The sequence below is a fragment of the Passer montanus genome, unplaced genomic scaffold (genome assembly GCF_014805655.1).
Source record: "Passer montanus isolate IOZ18808 unplaced genomic scaffold, ASM1480565v1 scaffold48, whole genome shotgun sequence".
Taxonomy (NCBI): domain Eukaryota; kingdom Metazoa; phylum Chordata; class Aves; order Passeriformes; family Passeridae; genus Passer; species Passer montanus.
This window is the reverse complement of record NW_024369707.1, coordinates 3876296-3900028: the sequence shown is the minus strand read 5'-3', so window position 1 is coordinate 3900028 and position 23733 is coordinate 3876296. Positions and strand designations below refer to the sequence as shown.

Sequence of the window (23733 nt, the reverse complement as noted above, 5' to 3'; positions counted from 1 at the left end):
CTGGGGTGGGGACGAGGCACGTGCTCGTTCTTTCACGGAGCACCTCCCGCTCTCCGCAGCCGGGCTGAGCCCGCTGCCCACGAGGGGCTGAGGGGCGGCGGGGACTGCCTGGCGCTCACCCCGCGGTGTGAGGGGAACAGCCCGCCCCGAGCGCCCCGCTGGGAGGGGAGGCCATCCCCTTCCTCCCCGAGGAAAGTCTAACTGCACTCACTGTTTATCGATATTTTTCCACCGGGATTCTCCACAGGACTGCCCCCCGCCCCGCCGGGTCACGCGGGGTGATTCGGCCCCGCCGGAGGCGCCGCCCGGGCCGGGGTCGCGGCGTGACGGACCGAGGGGGTGTAGAGAGTCCTCCCGCACGACAGGGGGCGCTGCAGACGGCGGGCGCGCAGGGCTCCGCCGCCGCCGCCATCTCCTCGCTGAGCTCATAAAGGTGTCGCGCAGGTTCCGCCCGGGCTCGTCATTCCGCCGCCCCGGGCCCGGTGCCGCTGCCGCTGCTTCCCCTCAGCCGCGGCCCCCGCCCGCTCCCTCCCTCGTGGGGCAGCCGGTCCGCGTCAGCGGCCACCGCACTCTCTCACCGGCCCGCCGGCTGGCGCCGGTTGTGCCCTCCCGCCGGCCGAGCCCCGCAGCGCCGCCGCCGCCGGGGTGTGAGCGGGGCCCGGCGCCGTGCCGGGCCGTCCCTCGCCGGCGGGGCCATGGCCGCGAGCGCCAAGCGGAAGCAGGAGGAGAAGCACCTGAAGCTGCTGCGGGAGATGAGCAGCCTCCCGCCCAACCGCAAGTGCTTCGACTGCGACCAGCGGGGCCCCACCTACACCGACATGACCGTGGGCAGCTTCGTGTGCACCTCCTGCTCCGGCATCCTGTGAGTGAGTGCGGGAGGGGACCGCCGGCTCCATCCCCCCGGCAGCGGTGACCTCCGCCCCCGGCCGCCGGGGCACGCGTCCGCAGGGCGGCGGCGGCCGGGCGGTGCAGCCCCGCCGCGGGGCTCGCAGCGCCGCCGCTCCCGCTGCGCTCGCCCTTCCTGCCGCCGGCCTGGCCACGTCGGAGGGCAGCGGGCAGGGGGCTCTCTCGGGGAAGGGAGGGAGGCCCTCGGGAGGCTTTCCCGGGCGCGTTCGCTGGAAATCCCCGTCGGAGCCCCCCGTGCGGAGGTGGCCGCCGCTGGCAGGGTGTGCGGCGCTGGGGCGCTCGGCAGCCCCGCGGCCCGGAGATGAGCCTGGGGAGGCTTCAGGCACGCAGCGGGAGCGCGCACGGGCCGCCCGAGCGCCACCACCCCACGGACGTGTTGGAGGGGCGGTTAATGAAGCAAGCGTACGACAATACTTGTGGGAAGGGAAGGGGCACGTGGCTTAGCAGTTCACTGTCATGACAGCCTCGAAGATGCGGGGATACAAACCCTGCCGTGAATGCGTTTACAGATACTACTTAAACGTTAAGTTAAACCACCAGCATAGCTTTATGTGCATCGAGTTCTGCTTGGTGGTAGTTTGTAAGACAGCCCTTTAAGCTCTGTCTCAGTCTATAAACTCCAGGCCCAATGGTTTAAGAGACTTGATCAGAAAAGTACAAGCTGGTTGGGTTTTTTTTGACTTTATATCGACTATTTCCTGCAAACTATATATATAAACCTTGGAAAGGGATTGGCGTTGATAAAGTGATTGCATTTTTCCTGTTCCTCATTCCTGTATGGGCCTTCCCACTACTCCTCCCTTTTCCACCCATCCTTCCCAGAGATAGTGTGTATGAAACTAAGAGTTGAGGTCAGTCAGTTGTGAATTACACATATCCATAATTTGGGAGAAAGACCCTGCTGTCTTCAGTGCTGCCATCTCCTTAGCTGTATCTGTTTGCTTTTATATGATTCTGTAGCATTGTGCTAATGGAATGGAGCAGAATCACAGTAACTAAAGAAGTAATAAATAGTATGTCAGAGGATACAGATTGGTGTTTCTAATAGGCATTCAGGAGCCTGAACTAATTTCTGTCCCCTTACTTCCCCAAACAGCCTTTCCAAGTAAGATCTTGTGTTTTAGAACAGAGTTGGTAATTATGTTGAAATGCAAAGCAAATATATTAGTTCTTTGCTGAATTTACATGGAACAAACTGCCTTTTATACTAATAGACAGCTAATTAGACTTGGAGTTCTTCTACTTTATGTAGGCTTCTGAACAGACTTGATGCAAATACAGAAAATACATTTAGGTTGTGAAATTGAAAAGAGACCCTAGTTTTTCCCACAAACATGCCACTCCATCAGCCAGCTCTGGCTATTGTTTGCTCTCTTAGCAACTTGTTATTTGTGCTGGCATGTGAAGCTATTTTAAGCTACTGCACTGAGCTTATTTAATGGTTGCACATGTTCTTTACTGGGTTAAACTGAAAGTGTGGTAAAGCTATACCATGGGAGTGTTTGTCTTTATTTTTCAGGCTTCTTAACCTTAATAGACAAGTATATTGTGAGTGCTGCTGAGATGCTTAGTGTGGGTTCAGAAGGGTTTGTTCCTTTTATCTGTTGGCTGGGAGGTATGGACAACTAACACAGTCCAATTTACAGCAACCAAAAGGATGTACAGGCAGTGAAGCAGCTCATAAGCAGGGGACAGCTGCCACTTGGTGTTGGCCATCATTTGGATGTTACCATGCTTAAAGGAGGAAGACTATCTACAAAAACGTGGTTAATGTATCGGTATTCCAGTGAAATGCAAATGGTTTTTTCATTCTAAATATGCAGTGTTTTTGTCTTGCTGCAAAAAAGCAACCACAAATGACGTTTGGTTCTTACAGCTAGTGACACCTACACTTACAGCTGGAGTAAATGACTATTAAGAGGACTTAAAGTTTCCCTCTAAAATCAAATTGGACTCATTCTTTCATGTCAACTTGGAAAAACTGCCATAAGTTGTGTGTGCAGGATCGTATGCATTGGTTAACACCTTATGACCTAGCCAGTGGTGTGTTTATTTGTTAGTGATGAGACTCGCTGTAGGTCATGTCTGTTTCATAACTAGAAACTTATTTTTAACACTCTGTCCGAACAGTTCTTCAAACAACTTGTTTATTTCCAAATGCTTTTCACTGTAGAATGTGTAGGGAAAGGACTTGGGAACAAACAACATAGTAGCAAATATACAAGTACTGCTGCTTTTGTAGTTCTAATTGGCTGTTTGTGTTCTGCCTCATAGCACTTGCTTTACTGTAAGATTTTAATAATCTTGGTACTTTATCTTGTTTATATGCTATGTGAATGACTTGCATTGCTTCTTGGTTTAATTTTTTTTTCTAATCTGGTACAGGAAGCATTCTTGGAGTCAAGTAGACTAGTTTTTTCAAGTATGAAGTGCCCAATGCAAGATTAAAATACTAGTAGATTAAAAAGTCTCCTTCAGAAAGGTTTCTCAATTAAAAGTGATTGCTAACATCAGTATCATCTTAAATAAGCATGTTATTCTAGAAACAGTTAACTCTAAGCTCTTTTAAACTGTAGTATAACTTTTTTTACTAGTTTTCTGAAGTGTTTATTCATTGTCATGGCAAGGACTGTCTAGTCACATCCAAAATCTAATTCTGGATCCATCCTGAATTTCCTTTAAGTATTTCATGTGTATCAAAAGAATGATGCTATGTATTACTAGATTTAGGTTTAAAAACATACTATTCCCTCTACTGCTTCCCAAAACAATGTATCTAGCTTTTTCATATGCTGCTAAAAACAGTGACAGAACTAGTGGCTTTGCTAAAAAGATCTGTTTCTGACTTAATGCTGAAGATGAGTCTTGTCAAGTCAGAAGTGTGGATGACAGGAGGTTTTTTCCGTAGTACCTGGGGTTTAAGTGACCAGGTCAGATCAGGCTCACCAGAGCAGAAGTTCTGCTGTGCAAAATGGTGCATGTAGCAGAAAGTTCATGCACAGTGGTGTGAATTAGATTCCTCTTAAAATAGTTCCACTAGTCCCCTGTGTTTAAATTCTTCATGTGGGCAAAAAAAAGTGTGCTAGCATCACACAAGGTAACTCAACTTTTTGGTGTTGTACAAGAATCTAGGATATCTGGAGTTATACACAATTTGTGTCTGAGAGCAGGAGGAGGTGCTCTGGAGGAGCAGTGTGCTCAGGTCAAGATTACAGTCATACACCACAGGAAGATTTCTCTTTATTACAGCAAACCTGCATCTTGGGAAATGTTGGCAGGGAGATTATTTTGGTTTGACAGAAGTCCTTTGATTCAAAGGGTTGTGTTGGTAGCTATGACTATTGTTTTCCTGGATGCTCCCATGTGGCCTGCTGACAGTGACATCCTTCCCTTTGTCTTATCAAATGCCTCTCTGCCTTGTATCTCAGCTGTCTGTGCATCTCTGCTTTCAAGTACTTCTGTAGCACTCGAGTCAGCCCGCTCCCAACTTTGATAAAAAGAACATGTTTTTCAGTTCACCAACATAAAATATCCCTGTTTAACAGTCTGCTTGCACATGTTTTCTATTATATATATTTTTTTTTAATCTTGACTCGTTTTTGTATCTGCTGATGTGATAATTAAGGCACTCCTATCCTTTCTCTCGCTGCCCTCTTAACTCCCTCCCAACTTACTTAGGATGTCTCTTGTTCAGCAACAAGGAATATTTAGAGCATAATAGATACTTTGAGAAATGGTAAAGCCCTTTTATGCTAATTTTTTACAACTGTTGGCCTTCTTCTGGCTGCTTGTAATGCTCCTAGTTGCAATTTTAAATTTAAAATTTTCATGGGAAGGGGACTTCTGTATCAGCCAGACAGAAGTATTTGGTCGCTGATAGAATAGTAACAAACTGTAACATCTCTGTGCAGGGTGATAAGTTATTGTTCTTTCCCTAGAATAAGTTTAGCAGAAATTAAAATAGTCTAAATGAACAGTGCTAGAGTGAAGGTGATTGAGTTAGCCTGACTTTTCAGTCCTTTTTTTCCTTTGGAGCATGTTTGGAAAATGACTCCATGTATTCTGGGTCTCTCTGTGTGTATATATATGTATTTTAAGGATATTTTCTGTGTTACTATATTTCTTGTTTTCTGTTGCAAGGCAGGAGAGCAAAGGAAACGTGTCTATACCACAGTGAACACCATGCAGTTCAGAAAGAATGTTCTGTTATTTTTTAAGAAGAATCCTAAATTAACCTTAACTCTGCTTCAAAATGTGTGTATGAGTCGTCTGCTATTAAAAATAAATGAGCTTGTGAGATGGCGGAGGGTCTCCAGGGAGGTCTACAAGTATCAGGAGTGGCCAGTGCTGCTTATATTCCTTTTTGCTAATTACAGTAGCACAGAAATAATAATGAATGCTGTGACACTGGGTTTTCTGGTGCTTGTTTTCTGGACATCTGGGCGTGTGGGGTGCTCTATGATGGCTTGGTATTTGACTTGCCTCATTAACTTCCTGCATTTTAGGGGATCAGATTTTGCTGGCTTAGGTGCGAGGTGGTGTTAAAATCTGATCCAGGGGACATGAGCAGTGTTGAGCAGCCGTCTGCCCACCGTTCCTCCCACGAAAGGGACCCTCTGTTCTGCCACAGCTCACTCTTCACATTTTTCTCCCCTCCCAGCCCTAGCCTTTGCAGTCGGCTGCTCTGCCAACAATCACAAGTTCAACTATAATTTGCCGCTAAATTATGTTAGAAACAAATATCCACTGCTTGTTGACTGTGTTTTGAATGTTTAATGTTTCAACTGCCAGACTGCAGAATCCTGTGTCAGTGGCCTTAAAGCTTCCTTTGTTTGTGAGAGCACCAGTTTAACAATGCCCTCTGGAGAACAGAGGTCTCATATTCTCTGAAGCTGCCCCTACGCTGAGCTGTGACTCAGTGAGGGTCAGTGCAGGAGACTCTCCAGGCTGGAAGCTCTGGTCACGGTGCTCTTCCACAGAAATAATCGTTGCTGAGCGTGAAGAAGTTGGCAGTGATGAGTGGGATCTCTGTGTGGGATGTTCTAGCTCTGGTGTGCTGGATAAGTGCAGATGGCAGAATTGTCTTACTCTGTCATCCTTCTCCAGGGCCTCTGGGGAGGAGAGAGCTGCAGTCTGGTTTAAGTGCTGAGGTAGCGTTTGGTTGCTGCCTTCCCCAGGAGCCCTGTTGTAGGGAAGGGAGTGACTGGTACTGCTGCACAGGGGCAGGTTGCAAATACTTGTTCAGGGTCAATTTAAATTTAGGCATGGATAATTTGCACTAAGGGACTGTAATCCATTCTGTCCCCTGTTAATAGGGAGTACTGTAAAGCACTAGAACTGTGTGGAACACTTGTCAAATACAAGGAAAGAAACATTTTTCCTACGAAAAAGGAGGTTTGTTAATTCCTCATAAGGGATAATTGTACTTGGCTGTCTCCCAGTAAGCTTCCCCCATATGTAGATGAGGTGTTTGTGAATCATTTGGGTCATTAAATAGTCTCTGTAAGGTAAGGAAGGGTTGGTCCTTGAATCCTCTTTCAAAAATTGCACAACTGCTCTGTTTTAGGGAAATTCCAGGCAATTCATGGATGTTAGTTAGAAATCATAAAAAAATAGTTTGCTGTTCTAATGGTAAAATCAAAGTAATTTATCTAAGGAAAATAATGCTTGGGCTGTGCTTGTGTGCAGCTTCTTGTCTTGAATTCCTTGTTCCAGGCTGACTTCTTAGACTGCTTTAGCATAAGAGGAAGCTTTACATAGGTTCCCTGCATCCTTTGCCATATTCAATGGACATAAATACTTGAATGTACAGTATTGCAGCTTTATAGTTTACTTTGGATTATGGCTGTTAAAGTTTTGTTCAGAATTTCCAATACTCCTGGACCACTGACTTGGTGCCATGCTCTCTTTCATCCTGCCAGACATCTGACACCTCTGTGTGGTGATCGGATCTTTAGGGTGGGATGTCTTGCTTCTTTTAGCAGGATGGTGTAAGAAAAATGTGAATTCCTCTTATCCCATGTGGATATAGTGTGTATACCAGGAAACCTTATATGTCTGAACTCTTCACTGGAGAGAGAGGCATGGAGGAAGTCTCTGGTGAGATTTAACAAAATCTTATCTAGGCCTCAACCATGTTTAATATTGCTGCTTAACAGAGCTGAAGGTACTGAGGATGTCAGTGTTTGCTGCTGTAAATGCTCTGAAGAGCCCTGGTAGAGCAGTGTGGAGTAGGTAAGTCTTAAAGAACTTGTGCAGTGCCTTGAAATTTGAAACGCAGGTACAACAGAGCACTCAAACTGTACTTACTGCAAAAGGAATTTCCAGCAGGAGCTAGTGGGAAAGTTGAGATATACTGGCTGTGCTGAGAAACATGTGAATGTGTTAGTGAATAGCTCTGGCTTCTAAATAGCCATTAAATAGTTTACAACTACCTAACTGTGCTGCTGTTGTAATTACTAGGAGGAGAGTAAATTGAACAGACTAAGGCAGACAGAACTGCTTTTATACTTACTGTAAAAGCAAGGGACAGCAATTGTCATATAACATTTGATGGAGCAGATCTGTGTGAAATGCCACGTGGATGCCAAATTTGTTTCTATGCTGTCACTCACTATGTGATGCTAAAAGTGCCATTTAGTGAAATGTAATTACTTGCATGCACAGACTGAGAAGGTGTTTCTTTTAAAAGTCAAAATAAGCAAAACCTAATCCTAGCACCAGCTCTGAAACAATGAATTTTAACTGCATAGAACTCCTACAGGTTTCTTTTAAATTATATCATATTAAAATGAGTACTTACTTAAAAAAAAAACTTAGATAATAATGTAGTATTTTAATAAATGTAGTTTATTTGTATTGATGATACAGCTAGATGAAAGATGTTAAATTAGTAACTTTAATTTACCAAGAAATTTAAATATTTTGAGAGAAGATAGTTTAATCAACTACCATAAAACCTCTTTCACCAACTTCAGTGAAACTTCTACCTTGTTAAGGTGCTGTGGAGTCTAATATCAGCTGCTCTGATTTCAAAAGTTTGCTGAAGCAAATGGTATTCTGTAAAACTAATTTTATATGCCTGTAGGTTTGTAAATGACTTCTGCTTTTAAGGTATTCAAAATGCCTGCATTTCTTTGCAATATACAATTAATTGTTTATCCAAGTGTTTCAAACAGTGATTATCTCAAATTTGTTTGAGAACTTAGAATTTGTCTGATGAAACTTAGGCTAAAATGTTACTGCTTAATGTTCTAACCTATTCAACTTATGATTAAAAATGTGGAGTTGTTTAACATAGGATCAGAATTGTCTTACAGGTACACTTGAATTTAGGTGTGAAGGTGAATTTCCAAGCTAAATGCATAACCGTATTTTTCCCATTAGACTTACTTGGAAAATTTGAAGTGCTAAAATTTTTCTGCCAAAGCTGAATATAATGTTAATATTCAGAATATCAAATTTTTGTCATAGGCTGTTCTGATGATAACAATGTAATTTATAGCTAATGTTCTTGGGATAATCACGGAGTTTGAAGAAAACTGCTGGCTGTCCTAAATTAGATGTTAGTGGGTTTTTTTTTTAATTCTTAAAAGCTATCTGAACCAAATTTAGAATTAAAAGTGTAGGGATAAATATAAACAATACAGCTATCAGTTGATTTTCTTAGTGATTTGTTAGGCCTGTATTGCATCCCTGGAAAGCTTTTTGTGTGCTTTGGTATCTCATGGTTAATGTTTATGAATTGTTTTTTAAGATGGTATTTCAGAAATGCAGGCCTGATTAACCTGAGTGTTAAACTGGCCCCTGGGTGAGTGTCTCCAGTGCTTGGCACATATAGGATGGGATGTTCTTGCATCCATTGGGCAAAGCACAGCTTGGGTTTGATTGAAAGCAGTTGTGGGCAAAAGCAGTAGCTAGAATGTATTTAAAGAAGGAGTTGGAAAAGAAAGCAAGCTTTTTCTTCCCTGGTGCTGTTGCTCAGCATGTTTTCTCTCTGTGCTTGCAGGCTGTGACTGAGCTGGGTTTGACAGTGTCAGGCTGTGGCAGCACAAATGCCTGGTGTTCTGCTGGCCCTGCTGTGGATGTGAGAGTGCTGCCAATCTGGGCTTCAGGCAGAGCTGCTCACGTTTGGAGCTGTGGCATTAGCAATGGTATCTCTTGTTTGAGAGCATGATAAAACCAGTGCCTTTTATTGTTTTTATTGCGTTACTTCTGTAGTGTTCAGGAAGAGGAGTAAGCCCCTGTGAGTGCAGGGGCAAAAAGCAAACTATAAAAAGATGCTGTGAGGAAACAGGAAATGTAGGTTAAGGGAAGACAAAAATACTGAGCTGGGCAATTTAAGAAATGTAGTTACTGTGTAGAAGTTGTAATAAGAGATCCAAGTGAGGAAGGAGTTGGAGGGAAAGGAAACTACAACCAAGAAACCCAAGAATGAGAGACAAAAGGTAGAGGCAAAGGTGAAGCAGATTAGGATTAAAAAATAAAAGTATAATTTTTTTTCTTAAATTTGCATAGAAAGTGCCTGAGTGACTTTGCATGAGCGATTGTGAATATTGGTCTCCCCTGAAGTTCTGTTATTCGGCTTTGTATAGTGAGTGTTACTTTGAGAAGAGCTTACACAGCCTTAAGTTGTATGGCAGTACCAAGAATGAGCTGTACAGAGATGGCTCCTGATTTTGAAACTGACTGACTTCTAGCTGTAGCATTAAACGTGATTGTATGATGACAAATTTCTGAAATGCTGAATACCTCTTTCTTCTTTCAGGCGGGGCTTGAATCCACCCCACAGAGTGAAGTCGATTTCAATGACTACGTTCACACAACAGGAAATAGAATTTCTGCAGAAACATGGAAATGAAGTAAGTATTATTTGGAAAATAAAGTGGGTTTGGCACATTAATACTAAAGTTAAAAACACTACTTAAAGAAAACTTTGGGTTTTTTGTTTGGGTTTGTTTTTTGGCAAAAGCTAGACAGAAGTCTTTTGAAGCCAACATCGTTTGAAATGAGGCTTCTGAAGAGCTTGTTTCATTGGGTAGCTGATCATCATAATGTTATTGCCCAACCCAGACAGTCCAGACTCACATGATCAGTATTTCTGATTTGGGTTTTCTTTTGATTTTGCATAAGGCAATATGCAGCTACCTTTTTTTTTCCTGTAAGCTCAGAACTTGAAACTGACTGCAGCAGTATTTCCTGAAAGAGTGTACTCTGCCAAAAATAAATACAAAAGTACAGCTTGTAGCTGTATTTCTTCACACTTTGTGTCAGAAAGTCTTCTAGTAGTTTTAATACTTAATAAAATAATACTACTAACCAATAAATAATTAATTTATAATTAATAAAAGTATATCCATATACTTGCATATATGTTTTAAAGTATATCCATATTGAATGTTCTTGGACAGAGGAAGGTAAGGGAGAAATTGTTATCTAGTGAGTAGTTTGTGGCAGCTTTGAAGAGGACCAGTTCTAGCATACTGACTTTTTGTTCCTTTTAATAGAAGAAAAAATCTGAGGTAAATGTTGGATAGACTCTGTGGGAATACATGGAGCTGTTAAGTCCTGGATGTGGCAATTGCTGACTTCAGTCTGAGGATGAAGTTTGTGTTTTAATAACGTGCTGTAGCCTTGAGGATTTTAGAGGCAGATTTTGCCTCTGTTCAAACTAGATAAGGTTCTGCTTCACACTGATTGCATCTGTACCCTGTTTAGTAGAACTATTGATTGTAGGCTAGAATGTGTTTTATTAGTGTGCTTTTGTGAAGCTTTGTGGGGATAAATCCCATCATTCAGTAAAATGCTGATACTTAACTTTCTTAAAGTTGGTCCATTCATAACTGTCAGGTTGAAGAATGAAAACAGAAGTAGTAATTTCTTTTTCTGCCCTGGTAAACATGTGTTATTTGTTGAAATGACTGATAGTGGCCAATTACTCTAGACATAGCTAGAAAAAGGCCTGAACTCTCACAGACTTTATAAAATACTCTTGATGGCTTAGGTTGGTTGGGTTTTTTAAAACTGTAGAGCATTGCATATGTGTGTGTATATCTATGGAGCATATATTAATCAGTATAAAAGTCAGTGTTACTGACTTTTTGCATAGGGAAATTTAATAAAGAATCTTCTGTGGATTCACATAAATAGTGTGTTGGAGGCTCTTTCCATAAGATTAGATTGTAAACTTCAGCTTTGCTTTAAGCTTCACAAAGTGTAAAGGAAAACGTATTTGTAGCTCCCTCCCTGTAATTGTTTTAATTTCATTTTTTACTAAACTTGCTATGTCTAGAGAGTGCTATGAGTTTGTTTTCACTGATCTGGAACCTTAAGTGATCCCTTCTCAACTGATTAGTGTGGTTGCCCTTCTCATTATAGCCATGACTAGTCTGCTAATCATAATGATTTAGTTGATACATAATTTATTATTGACATTAAAAAAAAATTCACAGACCTCTGCAGTGCTACTCTTTCAAAAGCAGAGGTCTTTGCATCTGTAGCACTCTAATTAGAGAATTGCAATGATTTGAATGAGCTGCCTCATAAATAAAGATGTCCTTCTGAGTTTAGTTTTAGGTTGTTGATTATTGCTTTAATTCTTAAGTAGAACTGAATAGACACTTGTAAGTGCCAATGGTACCTTTAAGGAGGGCTCAAATATTGAACAGAAATGATTGTTTTTTAAAACACTGTTAGAAGTTTAAAAGTTAAACATGTTGTTGTACTTCATATTGCAGTAGTTAAATAGGCATTTTGCTTCCTCTTGTTGGTATTGGACTTTGGAATACTTATCTGCAGATAAGATAATGTATTGGACAGAGGAAATTAATCTCACCTCACAAAAAATGATTTTTTGCTTAGCTTACTGTCCAGTGTAGGAGGCTCTTGTGTGTGTATGAAGAAAGGAAATTGCCCAAAATAAGACTTCTCAAACATGGAATTGTCCCATGTTGTAATATCAACAATTAAAACTATTCCACAGCAATACATATAAAAAGAAGCTCAACTTTTTTGGCAATCTATCGTGTTTAACTTCCATTTTTCTGTAACTTCTAAAATACTTTCCAACTTTGTTGTTTTAGTCTTTCTGTAACACAGGCAAGGCCTCTCTGATAACCTTTCTTCCTTCCAGATGAGTAGATCATGGTTGTACAATAGGGATCTTGTTCTGAATACAAAGTAAAATAGCAAGAAAACGTCCCTGAGATAAAGTAGTTAAGGTGCTGAGTTATTCTTAGAGGAAGTAGTTTTCCACTCTCCTTCAAAGGGTATTTACAAGGTCAGTTTATTGTATGAGGTTGAAGTCCTCTAAAAAAACCCAACCACTCAAACCAAACAAAGAAAAAAATGCAAAACACTTAATATTTAAAATACCAACTTTCCCCAGTTGTTGTAAATGACCTTCTTTGTGGCACACATGGGTAAAACATTCAGTTACTGAAAGGCTTCTGCAAAGCAACTGCTTCAGGGAGAGATTATTCAGAGCAGCTCTTCCTTAGGTGAGACACCATCTTCTTCCCCATATATACACATTCTAAGAAATGTCTTTCTGGCACAGGTAGCTTGAACATTATTTTAAATGAGTTTTTACTGCTTCAAACAGAGTTTTCAATCCTTAGTACTGTGTTAGAAGGCACCTATATTTTGGTGTTGCTTACTCATCTGAAGGTATAAACAGCTGACCAGTCTCCAGTTTTGCTAATGTTGGCATTAGGTCACTGCAGCAAGAATGGAGGCATCTTCCAGCTGGCATTCCTCAAGTGCCTTCGGAAATCCTTTTGAAGGATAAAGGCAGTTCTGACTCACTGGTAGGGTTTTTTGTCTCCTTGCTATCTTCATAAAGAGCAGTGTGAGGTATTTTCACATTTTCTCGTTAGGAATAACGAGGAGAGAGTGATATGGAGATGTGTCTGTTTGAATACTCATCCTCAAGTGATGCTAGTGCTGGTTCGGCCTCTGGTTCAGTTGTGCAGTGGTAGTAGGAAGTGAACTTGCTGTTTGAAGAAAGTGGAGGTGGTGCTAATCTTCTGTTGCCATTATAGCTGTGAATATTCAGAAACTTTTCTTCTAAGATGAAGAATAGTATTATGAGGCAAACTAGTTAGAGTTAATTTTTCTCCTACCTATTTGAAAAATGACAGGTATTTTATAACCTTTCCAAATAACCCATTCTAATATGCATGTGGTTGAAGAAAAAGATCTTGATGGTCTTGGATTTAGAAAATCTCTGCTACTCTGGGGCAAAGACTGTGTTTACCTGAGGTAATGAGTAGAATACATGAGGGTATGCTCAGCTGCTGGGAGTTATTTTAATAGTGCTGAATTTTGGTTTGGTGCCAATTCTCCTGACTCTCAATAGCACCTGTGCAAGTCCCCGTTTCCTGCACTCTTGCAGAACTGGCAGTAGTCTGAGTCTGGTTCAGAGCTGGTGTTAGGCCAGACCAGAATGCTTCCCTAGAATCTCCTTTACTGTGGAATGTGGCCTGGAAAGCCTGGAGTGGAAGGAGCAGTCCTGAGCTGGAGCTGATGAGTGCTGACAGTGTGAGCTGTGCAGTCAGGTGTCCTTGGAGTACATTGCTGGTTCTGCTAATACGATACAGAGATACAGGAGCTGATTGTGTGTAGAACAATGTCTTTGTTAGCTGGATTTACTGCCTTCACTCTGCTTATGAAACCACTGTAACTTCTGGACCGAAACAGCTTTTGAAATCAGTACTCTGGCAGTATAAAATTCTTTTAACCTACAGAGATTAATGAATAATATTGACATCAGAAGTGCAGGATTACCAAACAAAGCTATAACTTGCTTACATAAAGAAACTGTTTCCAAATCTTTGTTCCTGTAGGGTGTTATGTTTTGGAACATAGTTTTGTTGTGTGGTAATGTGCAGTTCTTTTCACTGCCAGCATTATATTTGGTGCATAACTGAAGATATTTCATTGACAGGGATGGGGAGAAGAAGAAATCTAATTTGGCATTTACCAGCCTACTGAAAGGTATTATCTTGTTAGAGCTTTTAAACTAGACTGACACGTGTAATCTTCCTATGCAGTGGTATGTCTGGGTCTCCAGAAGTGTTGTAGGTCAAGTGGTGTGCTTTTTCCTAGGTTGAAGTGCAGCTTCTATCAACACAAGGATGTGTCCTGTGAGAGCTTTTCCTTGCCTTGCTGCCTTCGCCACACACAAGAGCAGGAGGCTTAAGAACTTAACTTTGCTGGCCTGACTGAATTTTTATTCTTCCTGACTAACACAACTGTGCTAACAGGAGTTTCTGAAGTGTGTGGCTCAATGTGTTGTGTAAGCAGAAGGCCTTTGTCTCTCCTATATCCGCCTTTCCCCACACTCTGGAGATCTCTATCAGTGAAATAGTTATGACATGGCAAAGCTTTATGTGGTAGTTGAAATACATAGCATTGGAATAGAAATAACCGAAGTCTCAGATTATCAGGGTTTGTGCAAAATTTAATGGATATTGCTGCTTCTTTTCTTAATTAGAAGTTTTTTAGTAGGCCTGTTCTTTCCTACTTGCCCAACTCTAAAAACAAACAGGTAAAAAACCCCCAAACATTTGAACAAATACAAAGTGAAACAAAAGCTAAACTTTTGTGGAAAACAGGTACATGTATTTTTCTTTTAGTCTTTGACCCCTTCTTGGAACTCCTGAAAGCATGAAATGTTACTGGAAGCTAAGTTTTAAACCAGAAACCTTTCTGATTAACTTTGTTGTGTGCCAGATATGCACTGAATGGGATGTGTTCTTTGTTGCTTTCTGTCAAAGCTGAAAACGAAGGTAATTTCTCAAAGTGTAGGACTACAAATGGAAATAATGTATGGAAAACCTAATGTATGGTAAATATAATTACTCTGGGAAAACAGTTTTCCCTCAGATGGAATAGCTGTGGAGTGCAGATTCAGGGAAACCAATGGTATGAAGAGAAATATAGGTAAAGGCTTTATTATAACATGCAATATGCACTTGGCCCATTTTCTCCTTTTAATGATATATTTAAGTTACGGAAACTCACAGTTTCTGCCTTGCTACCTCCTGGGTTTTTATCTAGGTCAGGGTGAGTAGGTTGATTCTGGTTGTGATTCTCTTTCCCTCTTTACTTCATGCTGTACTTGCTGATCTAATTCTGAACGTCCCAGTATCTGGTTGCCAAGTGTCTAATGACATCCCTTGCAGGACTGGAGCTTGTTGGCAGAGGACAGGTACTATCCTTCCCAAAGCAGTTGTAAAGGGATTCTCATGAACTTTTAAATTCCATGAAGACAACTGCTGAATCTTCTAATCTACTTATTGTTATCTGATGAGGTAAAACTGTGCTTTGTCTTGATTTTTTACAGCCCCCAGAGTGTAGTAGGGGCAAAACTTCAAAGTATGGCTTCTGTCAAGTCTTCAACAAAAGTAGACTTTCAAATGCTGCATACGCTTAGTCATTCTGACTTCAATGCTCTCCTTTTTTTCCCCTGCTCTGTTGGTGAACCAGTGGGACATGGACTAATTATACTTTTCAGGGACAGTGGACAATGATTATGGATTGTTGGATATGTTCCACTGTTTCTACGGGCTTCCACATAACTGGAATGTTTACTCTTGGCTCCAGCTTGTCAGGCTCTTCTCTAAGCAGAGCATTTTGTTTGATAGAGCTGTGGTTATCAAAAGGAGGAGTACAGAAAAGCTTTCAGCAAATAAACAGAGCTTTTGAGCGCAGGCTTATTGGTGCTGCTGTTGCAGAAAGAACAATATTAATATTAAATGGCTGAACCAGAGTATTCCCAAGGAGATGGTGCAATGTAGAAGGATTTCAGAAAGCCATGGAATTTTTAGGCCCAATACCTTAATAGTAGTGTTGTGTAATTGTGTGGTTAGTTGGGATGATGGTTCATATCTTATCTGTAAAAGCAAAGGAATGAGTAATTCTGTTAAAATGGGGCTGAAGATGTGTCATACAACTTCAGCAGTAGCATTTTCTGAATGAGCTCTGCGAGTGTGATTTGTTTATGGAGCTGTTAGGGTGGTGGTTTGAAATACATATTCCTTGGGATATCAAATTCGTATTTCTCAAAACATGCATTTTCAAAATTGCAGAAAATTGAGAACAATTACGTCCTTGGATTTTTTTTCAGATAGTGAATTTGTATTTAATAAGAAGAAAACTGTGTTTAGTAGAGTAACTGCTTGCTTAAGGCTTGGGTTTGTGCAGGTTTATATTTCCTTTAATGCCTTTTTGCAGTTCCTCCCTTGTCCCATGTCCTCCAAGTAATGCCCTGCAAGAGTCAGCACATGCTGTGGATAGCTTGCTGAATAACTGTGGGAGTAGCTGTGCTGTTCAGGTGTCCTGCCTGGGCAGCTGTTGGGCCAGACAGAACATAGCACTGAAGCTTCTGATGAAGTGTTGGCAACTAAAGTTGCCAGTCTGATCTTTCTGTAGTTGTGCTATTTTTTTTGTTGTTGTTGTAATGAATCTTTTGGTATCTGTCCAGTTCAGATGGTGAATTAGCGGGGAGTAATCTGGGTACCAAAGGTATAAATGCTGAGTAATCTTCCCCCACCATAAACAGCAAGTTGTATGGCATAAGTTTCCCTGATATTTATCACAAGAGTCACTTTTGAATAGCTTTGAAACAAAAAATGTGATGACGTGGTCAATAAAAAATGAAGCAAAAATAAAAAGTTCTCACAGCAAACTTCTTTCTTTGCACAAGATTCAGTACTGTTGGTGACTTTAAAATGACTGTGGACAGACAACTACTTCAAGAAAATACAATTACGTGATGTGCATTCTGTCTCTGATACCAGTATTTTTTAAATTTTATTTTTCAATTTTCATTTCATCCTGTGGTATTGCACAGCTCTCTGCCATTTGTGTTTTTTTAGATGGCTGAAAATTGTTTTGTGGTTCACTTGAAGCATAATCAATGCTGTGTTGTGGATCCCTGTCAAGTCAGATGATGGTAGCAGAAGTATAGCTAGACAGGTCACCAGCAAACAAGGGAAGACAACGGGCCTTTTATTGGGCTCTGAATGCCTGCTTGGAATGGCTGCTGATGTTCAAAGCATTGTGTGCCACTTCAGACAGAAATATGTGCCTTTCCATGGTTTCTGGTGTGGTTCTAAAACTTCATAAAATCCAGCTTTCTAAAGGACTTAAGTCAGAATTGTGTAGGTTGGAAAAAACCTTTAAGATCATCAAGCCCAACTGTAGTAGGAAGACAAAACAGCCTATTTTTAGCATAAGCATGGTCTGAAATGCCCTTATGAGGATGTGATTTACCCTTTGTATTCCAGTCATGTTGTACACCCACTTAAAATCTTGTGGTTTCTTTCCATCATTCCCACTAATCCAAACTACTCTTATCTGTCGTGGGTGTCTGGTTTTGGTTTAAGACTTGTCCATTTTAAGAACTTCTAAGAAATTGTACTTCCTCTGATAACTCTTTAGGCCAAGAAACCTGGGTGAAATTTAATTTGCATTTGGTGTGGTAAATGTTTTACACTGCGTTTGTACAGCTCCTGCAGTCAGACTTTGGTACAATGGAATGTCTTGAGGTGTGTGTGACTAAGTAGGTTCTTTGTCTTAGTGGTTGTCCATTAGTGAAACTGGTAGTAAAATTGGTTGCCCATTTAGTAAAACTGTTCTCTGTGCTACCAGCAACAGAAGAACACAAGAGTGCCTGGCAGTTTGTTTAAATTAATTACCGTAGTGACTTGAAGCATATTTCGTTTGTTACTTCCTTTTGTGGTTAGGTATTTAGAAGGAATTAGTTGCTCCAGGAAACACTTTTGGAAGCCTGTTTTCTGAAGGTTTGCGAAAATTGCAGTGCAATGGCAGGAGCCGATGCCTTTAAGACGCTTGCATCACTTTAAACGAACAGGTGTTTGTTCAGCACAGTCCTCCTCCGTTCCTGTTTGCATATTCATGGAACTCTATCTACTATGGCTCTGTAGCTGGTAATGAACTGAAGGCACGCAGCACCTTGTTTTCTGAGTCCTCATAGAAATTGCCTCTAGTGGTCCTGATGGCCTGAGACATTGACATGGAGCTGGGGTGGTTTTTTTGTTTGAATTGTTTGTTGTTGGGGGTTTTTATTTGTTTGTTTTGAGGGATTTTTTTTTTCTGTTTTCTTCCCCCCTCACTCTAAATGCTCAGGCACTTTAGGAGGAGGATGAAGCAGAAAACTGGGAGGGAAAAACGTGAAAAACTGGGTTGTGGTTTGTTGCTGTGAGTTGATCTCCTTCAGGTTTCAATGGTAGCAGTGACATGGTTATTGTGATGAGTTTCTTTGATCTGACTTGTTTTGGGTGGCAGGAGAAGGAGAAGTAATTGGATGCTCTGGTATGGGTGGGGAAGAGGCCCTCCTCTGTCATTTGCCAGCACAACCCAGGCTGGATGCAAACTGATTATCATGGTAGAGCCCCAAGTGTTACAATGCTGGGTGCAGAATGAAGTAGGGACTGTTGTAACATTTGTCTTTCTGCTTGTCTGAAATTAAGCACAATTTTTCTTTCCTTCAATGTTTCCTGATGTTCTTTACAATATTGAAGTTGAGGTTGGGAAGGGACTGTGTGGATTTGAACACCACCAACTCCTGCTGCTAGAGATTCTGTAAATAGCCACAAGCAGAACTTCTCTTCCTCCTAGCAATCATATGACTGCTGCTTGTATAGTTATACTCACAAATCTAAGTATGGAAATACTACTGCTGGCTCACTTCAGGCTATTCACTGCAAGTTTAAAGCTGCACACATAAATATTCTGACTTTATATGTTTTATTACCAAAAAGTTGTGAAAGATCGATACTGTTAAAACAGTAATTCTTGATATTAGCTTTTACTTTAGAACAGACTTGTGACTTTTTTGACTGTTTGTCTTTTAATTTTGTATAAAGATGTATTAAACAAATATATTAAGCTTAATTTTATCTATTGCTATACTGTAAGTGACTGTTTAATTTTGAGAACTCAAATCAGTGAGTTGAACTTGACCCTGTTGTGGAGTACAATTGCGGAATGAATGCAGAATTGCTGAGTTTGAGGTAGTAACTACTGATCTTAGCTCTAAATTAGCTATATAAATACTAATTTAAAAATATCTTTTGATCATTAGATCTGTTTCCTGTTGTTGTTTGTTACTATCCAGTAGATGATGATAATGTTGGTAATAAGGACTGTTAGATGTTGAATATGCAATTGGACTATTTAGAACTGAAACATCACATATGAAATATGTATTTAGGATGTCTGCCTAATCTCTCTAATGCTGAGCAATCTTTGAAATGACCTATAAGATTTATCATGTTTGCCAAGTAGTTTGGGGAAGATACTGAAGTGGGAGTATTCCAGCTTCTACCTTGATTTGCCAACTTTCAGAGCAATCAGTTTTGCTGCTCTTGGTTGTTAGAGTCTGAAGGTCACTGGGGAAAATGTTGAAAACCTGACACTTGCAGAGACAGAGGGCGTGTTTGTAGTTGGCAAATAGGAGGGGTGGTCAGGGCTATTTCAGAAAGGGTGTGGGAAGAAAAGGTATGCATCATGAAAACAAAGCTTTTTTGACTGCTTCTCTGGAAGAAACCTGTTCTAAAAGGGCACTGTGATTTCTGAGGGCAGCTAATGTTTGGTGTTATTGTTTGGGTGCATATTCAGGTTACTTGCAGAATAGTCTGAAGGGCTTAAAACATGTCAAGTTAAAACTCCTGTGTCTTGTTTAGTTTTGAAAACACCTTTCCTCTTGTTTTGCTCAGGAATTGGAGCTTGTGGTGAGAATTTTGCAAGTGGTTAAACTTTTGCTCACTCACAACTACAATTAGAAAATTAAATTGGAGCAAGAGTATTTTTACCCCTTATATCATACCATCACTCAAATGTATGTGGTATTGTAGAAACTGCATCATGGTAACAAAAGCTGTTGGAAAAACAGTTCTTGTACTCAAATAGTAATTAAAAGTATAAATACTGAACCTTGGATTCTTTAAAATCTACCATTTGAGGCTTAAGGCATATGGAATCTCTTAAAACAGTTTTAAGCCCTGAAGTACAGTAAGGGAATGTGTAGAATTAGGTGAAGGAGAAGAATCTTAAAGATTGCAAGTAGAAATTAGGTGCTTTGCATTTCATAAGCACATGCTACAAATACTTTGTAAAAGGAGTGTTGAATGGTGAAATTAGATGCTGGGATCTGCTTGCCCTGCTGTGACAGGCAACTTTAGGTATTTCGACAGGTACATGGTGCACCAGTCAGTTGTTACAGCAGCTCAGTCTGGAATATAAATTATGCAGCCACACACTTTAATGGTTTAATGTATTAACAATAGCAAATATAAATAGCTTCTGAATTAAGGTATTTTCTCTGATTAATCTTTGTTGTGGTTTTTTTAAGGTGTGCAAACAGATTTGGCTAGGCCTATTTGATGATAGATCATCAGCAATTCCAGACTTCAGGGATCCACAGAAAGTAAAGGAATTTCTACAGGAAAAATATGAAAAGAAAAGATGGTAAGATACCTTTACTATTATAAAGATTGCCCCTATGAGGAGAAGTGAAGATGGACTGTTTGCTCTCATTTTGAGTGTTATTTCCTTCTTTGAGTGTGCTCTTCAGACTAGATTACACAGCTGTGTAAAGTGAAATGGTTTCTGAACTTTATGTAGAGCTCCTACAGAAAGCAGAGAAGACAAACTAAACAAGTTTCTCAGTGTTCATATGGATGGAACAGAAATGGCTTAAGAGAATGTCAACAACAAACTGGTTTTTTGCAAACTGTTATTTCCCATACAATTTATTAGCATGGGAAAGGCATGTTTTGTATTGAATAAGTGCTAAAAGTATTGATGACTTTAAATTCTAGTCCATTAAAAAAAATCTCTCATATTTAAAGAATGGGTACTTTGCAAACTACTGATCCAGTCTATTGCAGGACCAGGGTTTCAGGAGCTAAGCTGAGATCTGCCAGTTATCAACTTCAGACTCAACAACTTCTCATGTGAAACTTGTAAAAACCATTGCTCTTCTTGCATGTAGGTATGTTCCTCCAGAGCAAGCAAAGGTGGTGGCATCAGTCCATGCATCCATATCGGGCTCTTCTGCCAGTAGTACAAGCAGCACACCTGAGGTGAAGCCACTGAAATCTCTCTTGGGAGAAGCTGCACCCGCACTGCACTTAAACAAGGGCACACCTAGCCAAGTGAGTAATGATTGTTGAGGAGCACAGAACCGTTCTGCAGTTCCTTGTTACTCTTTCCATGGCACAGAAATTCTTGCAGTAACAGCTGCTGTGACTGTAGGAGCTAATATGATCACTGTATGTCATATATTTTACTGAAGTTTGCAGATCAGGTACTAAATGAAGCTTGTTTCTATTGACCAAATTGATTTTTTAGTGGTTATTTTCAGTGAAGAGTTTTCCAATGTGATAGGATTGTCTTTTTCATAAATACCTCTAAAGTTCAGACCTAATGTGTTATATTTTCATTTTTGCATTTTCTCTTTGAAAATAAGAAAATTATTGATGTTGTTAACTGAGATTAGTAGTGAATATGTGGATGAAAACATGTCATATTTATTATGGCTTCCTCTGCATTCCGAAACTGTCTTAATTGGCTTTCAGGAGGCATCTGTATGCTGTAATGTAAAGTCAAACAACACTGCATACTTAGATTTTTGGAGGGAAGACAGTTTGTTTGAAAACTGCCATCAAGATACAGGCAACTCTTGAATGGACCTCTTTTAACACAAACAGTAGAAAATTGCAACTTCAAGCCCTGCTATTAAATTCTTCAATTTTTCTCTCCTTATACTGAATTCTAATGATTTTTTCAGAATGTAGTGAATAACAATTTTCTGGGTTGTAAAATTAAGTTTTATTGCTTGTATTTGTACAGTATTTACAGATTCAAATACAAAATCTGAAGTTGCTAATAATATATTGCTACTTTAGTCTTCTGGGTGCTATTAAACCATGTAGATCTGCAACAGAGTTCCTTTAAGAGCCAGAGCAGGAGCATAAATAGTCTTTCTCATACTGTAGGAGGAGGGTGTGTGCTACATACAGCATCTTAAACTTCAGGAATAAATGTCCTGTTAAAGAAATAAGCTTAGTCTAGCCTTCTAATATTTTGTAAATGTCAGTTTGGTTAAATATCGCCTTTTTGTAGTAGCTAATTGAAATCTTGTTTGTAGTCTCCTGTTGTAGTTCGATCTCAAGGACAGCAGCAGCAAGAAAAGAAACAATTTGACCTCCTCAGTGACCTTGGCTCAGATATCTTTGCTGCTGCCCCTCCTCAGTCAACTGCTACAGCGAATTTTGCTAATTTTGCACACTTCAACAGTCATACAGGTAGGTATTTGGACCACTGTATCCCTTTTAATTGTATAAAATGTAGTTTTAATTTTGATGGCTTTTGACTAAACTTCATGAGGTATATGTAATCTCAGTGCCTTAGGAATGTTGTATTGTTGAAAGTTTATTTCAGGTCTTTATAAAGAAGGGTTGAAGACATAAAGAGTGATGATTCTGCTTTGGGAAGTGGGGGTTGCTATAGCTATTTTCTAGGATATGTATGATTACACTGCTTCTGCCTACTACTAAACTTTAGGTTCTTTGGGGGAGAGAGTGAGAGGATGAGTAATAAAATGTTGGGAGAAGTTGATATTAGACCTTCAATTTTCTTTCTGAAAATTATTAGGAAGAGCATTCATGAAAAGCAAGCAGATACAGAGACTTAAAAGGAGTTCAAATGCATTGATAATAACTGCCAATTTGTCAAAGGAAAAACCAAGGCTTAGCCAGTTTAAAGAGTGATCTCATCTTTTGTGTGTGTGTCTGTTTGAAAGCTGAGTACTGCCCATGTGAGCAGTATTCTGTAGTTTCAGGGAGGATAAACAAGCCTGGAGCATATGTATTGACTGAGGAAAGAGGATAGGCCTTGAATTCTTAGAGGATGACTTCAGTAAAATATATTGAACCCTCAGGGTTTTTTTTCCCAGCCAAAGCCCAAGAGCCGTGGAAGTGTATCCTAAAGACAAACTCAGTTCTGTGGTCACTGAAGTTTGTTGTTGCTAGCTTGCCTTGTAGTTGTGGGAAAGTACCTTTGCCTGCCTGGTCTGAATGGGCTTTTCATCTAGTTGTTCTGACAGAAACTGTGATGCTGCTAAGCCACTCAGAGAGATTTCTTGCAAATCAGTCCTGAAACTGTTAACAGCCAAGATAAAGTATCCAGTATAGACTGGACTTAAGGTTCACAGCTGAGGAACTGAGCAAAATACCAAGATTTATCCAAATTAATGTGAAATAAATGTCTGAATTCAGTAACACTGTAACAGCAATTGTTACTCTCTGTGTTCTGTAAAATCCTTAAAATTAGATTTCTTGTTAGTCATAATTTTGGGGGTGTATTTAACTTGTGCTGCCAATACTGTATAGTGTTACTGAAAAGGCTGCAGATGGTTAATTCTTTCTAATAATTTCTTTCAGACTTGTTGCTGAATGATTCTTTATTTATATACCCTTTATTATTCTTAGTGCTTTTTAGGAGGTAAAAATTCCATTAAAGCAGTATTTCAGTACTGTGTTCCAAATCTAAGTAAAATTCCATTGCATCTCTGCTGGATAATTTTTAGAAGGATAGAAAGCTATAGGAACACTCCAGAATAAATAAAATCTGAGGAGAGAGCCTGTTAATTTCTGGTCACAAACAAACCATTGTGGTCATTCCCGTGACTTCTTACCATAGGTTTTAGAGCCCCAAGCAGTATCAGGGCTAGTAAATCAGTTTCTAAAAGACAGAATCCTGATTCTGAGTGTGTGACAGCTGAATGTGTATTGC

General features: G+C 40.3%; 1 protein-coding gene across 9 annotated transcripts in view; it reads left to right on the top strand.

The window, feature by feature from the left end:
• The first annotated feature begins 439 nt into the window (after positions 1 to 439).
• The window catches only part of AGFG1 (ArfGAP with FG repeats 1), a 36159-nt gene continuing 12865 nt past the window's right edge, over positions 440 to 23733 (top strand). For 7 of the 9 annotated variants that reach the window (XM_039722332.1, XM_039722330.1, XM_039722329.1 and 4 more), the window contains exons 1-5: positions 605 to 862; positions 9674 to 9767; positions 20288 to 20403; positions 20930 to 21092; positions 22088 to 22244. In XM_039722332.1, the coding sequence (XP_039578266.1) occupies positions 696 to 862; positions 9674 to 9767; positions 20288 to 20403; positions 20930 to 21092; positions 22088 to 22244 (697 nt within the window). In that variant the 5' untranslated portion in view covers positions 605 to 695. Of the gene's footprint in view, positions 867 to 9673; positions 9768 to 20287; positions 20404 to 20929; positions 21093 to 22087; positions 22245 to 23733 lie in introns of all 9 variants that reach the window. The other 2 variants (XM_039722333.1, XM_039722331.1) reach the window with 2 other exon arrangements.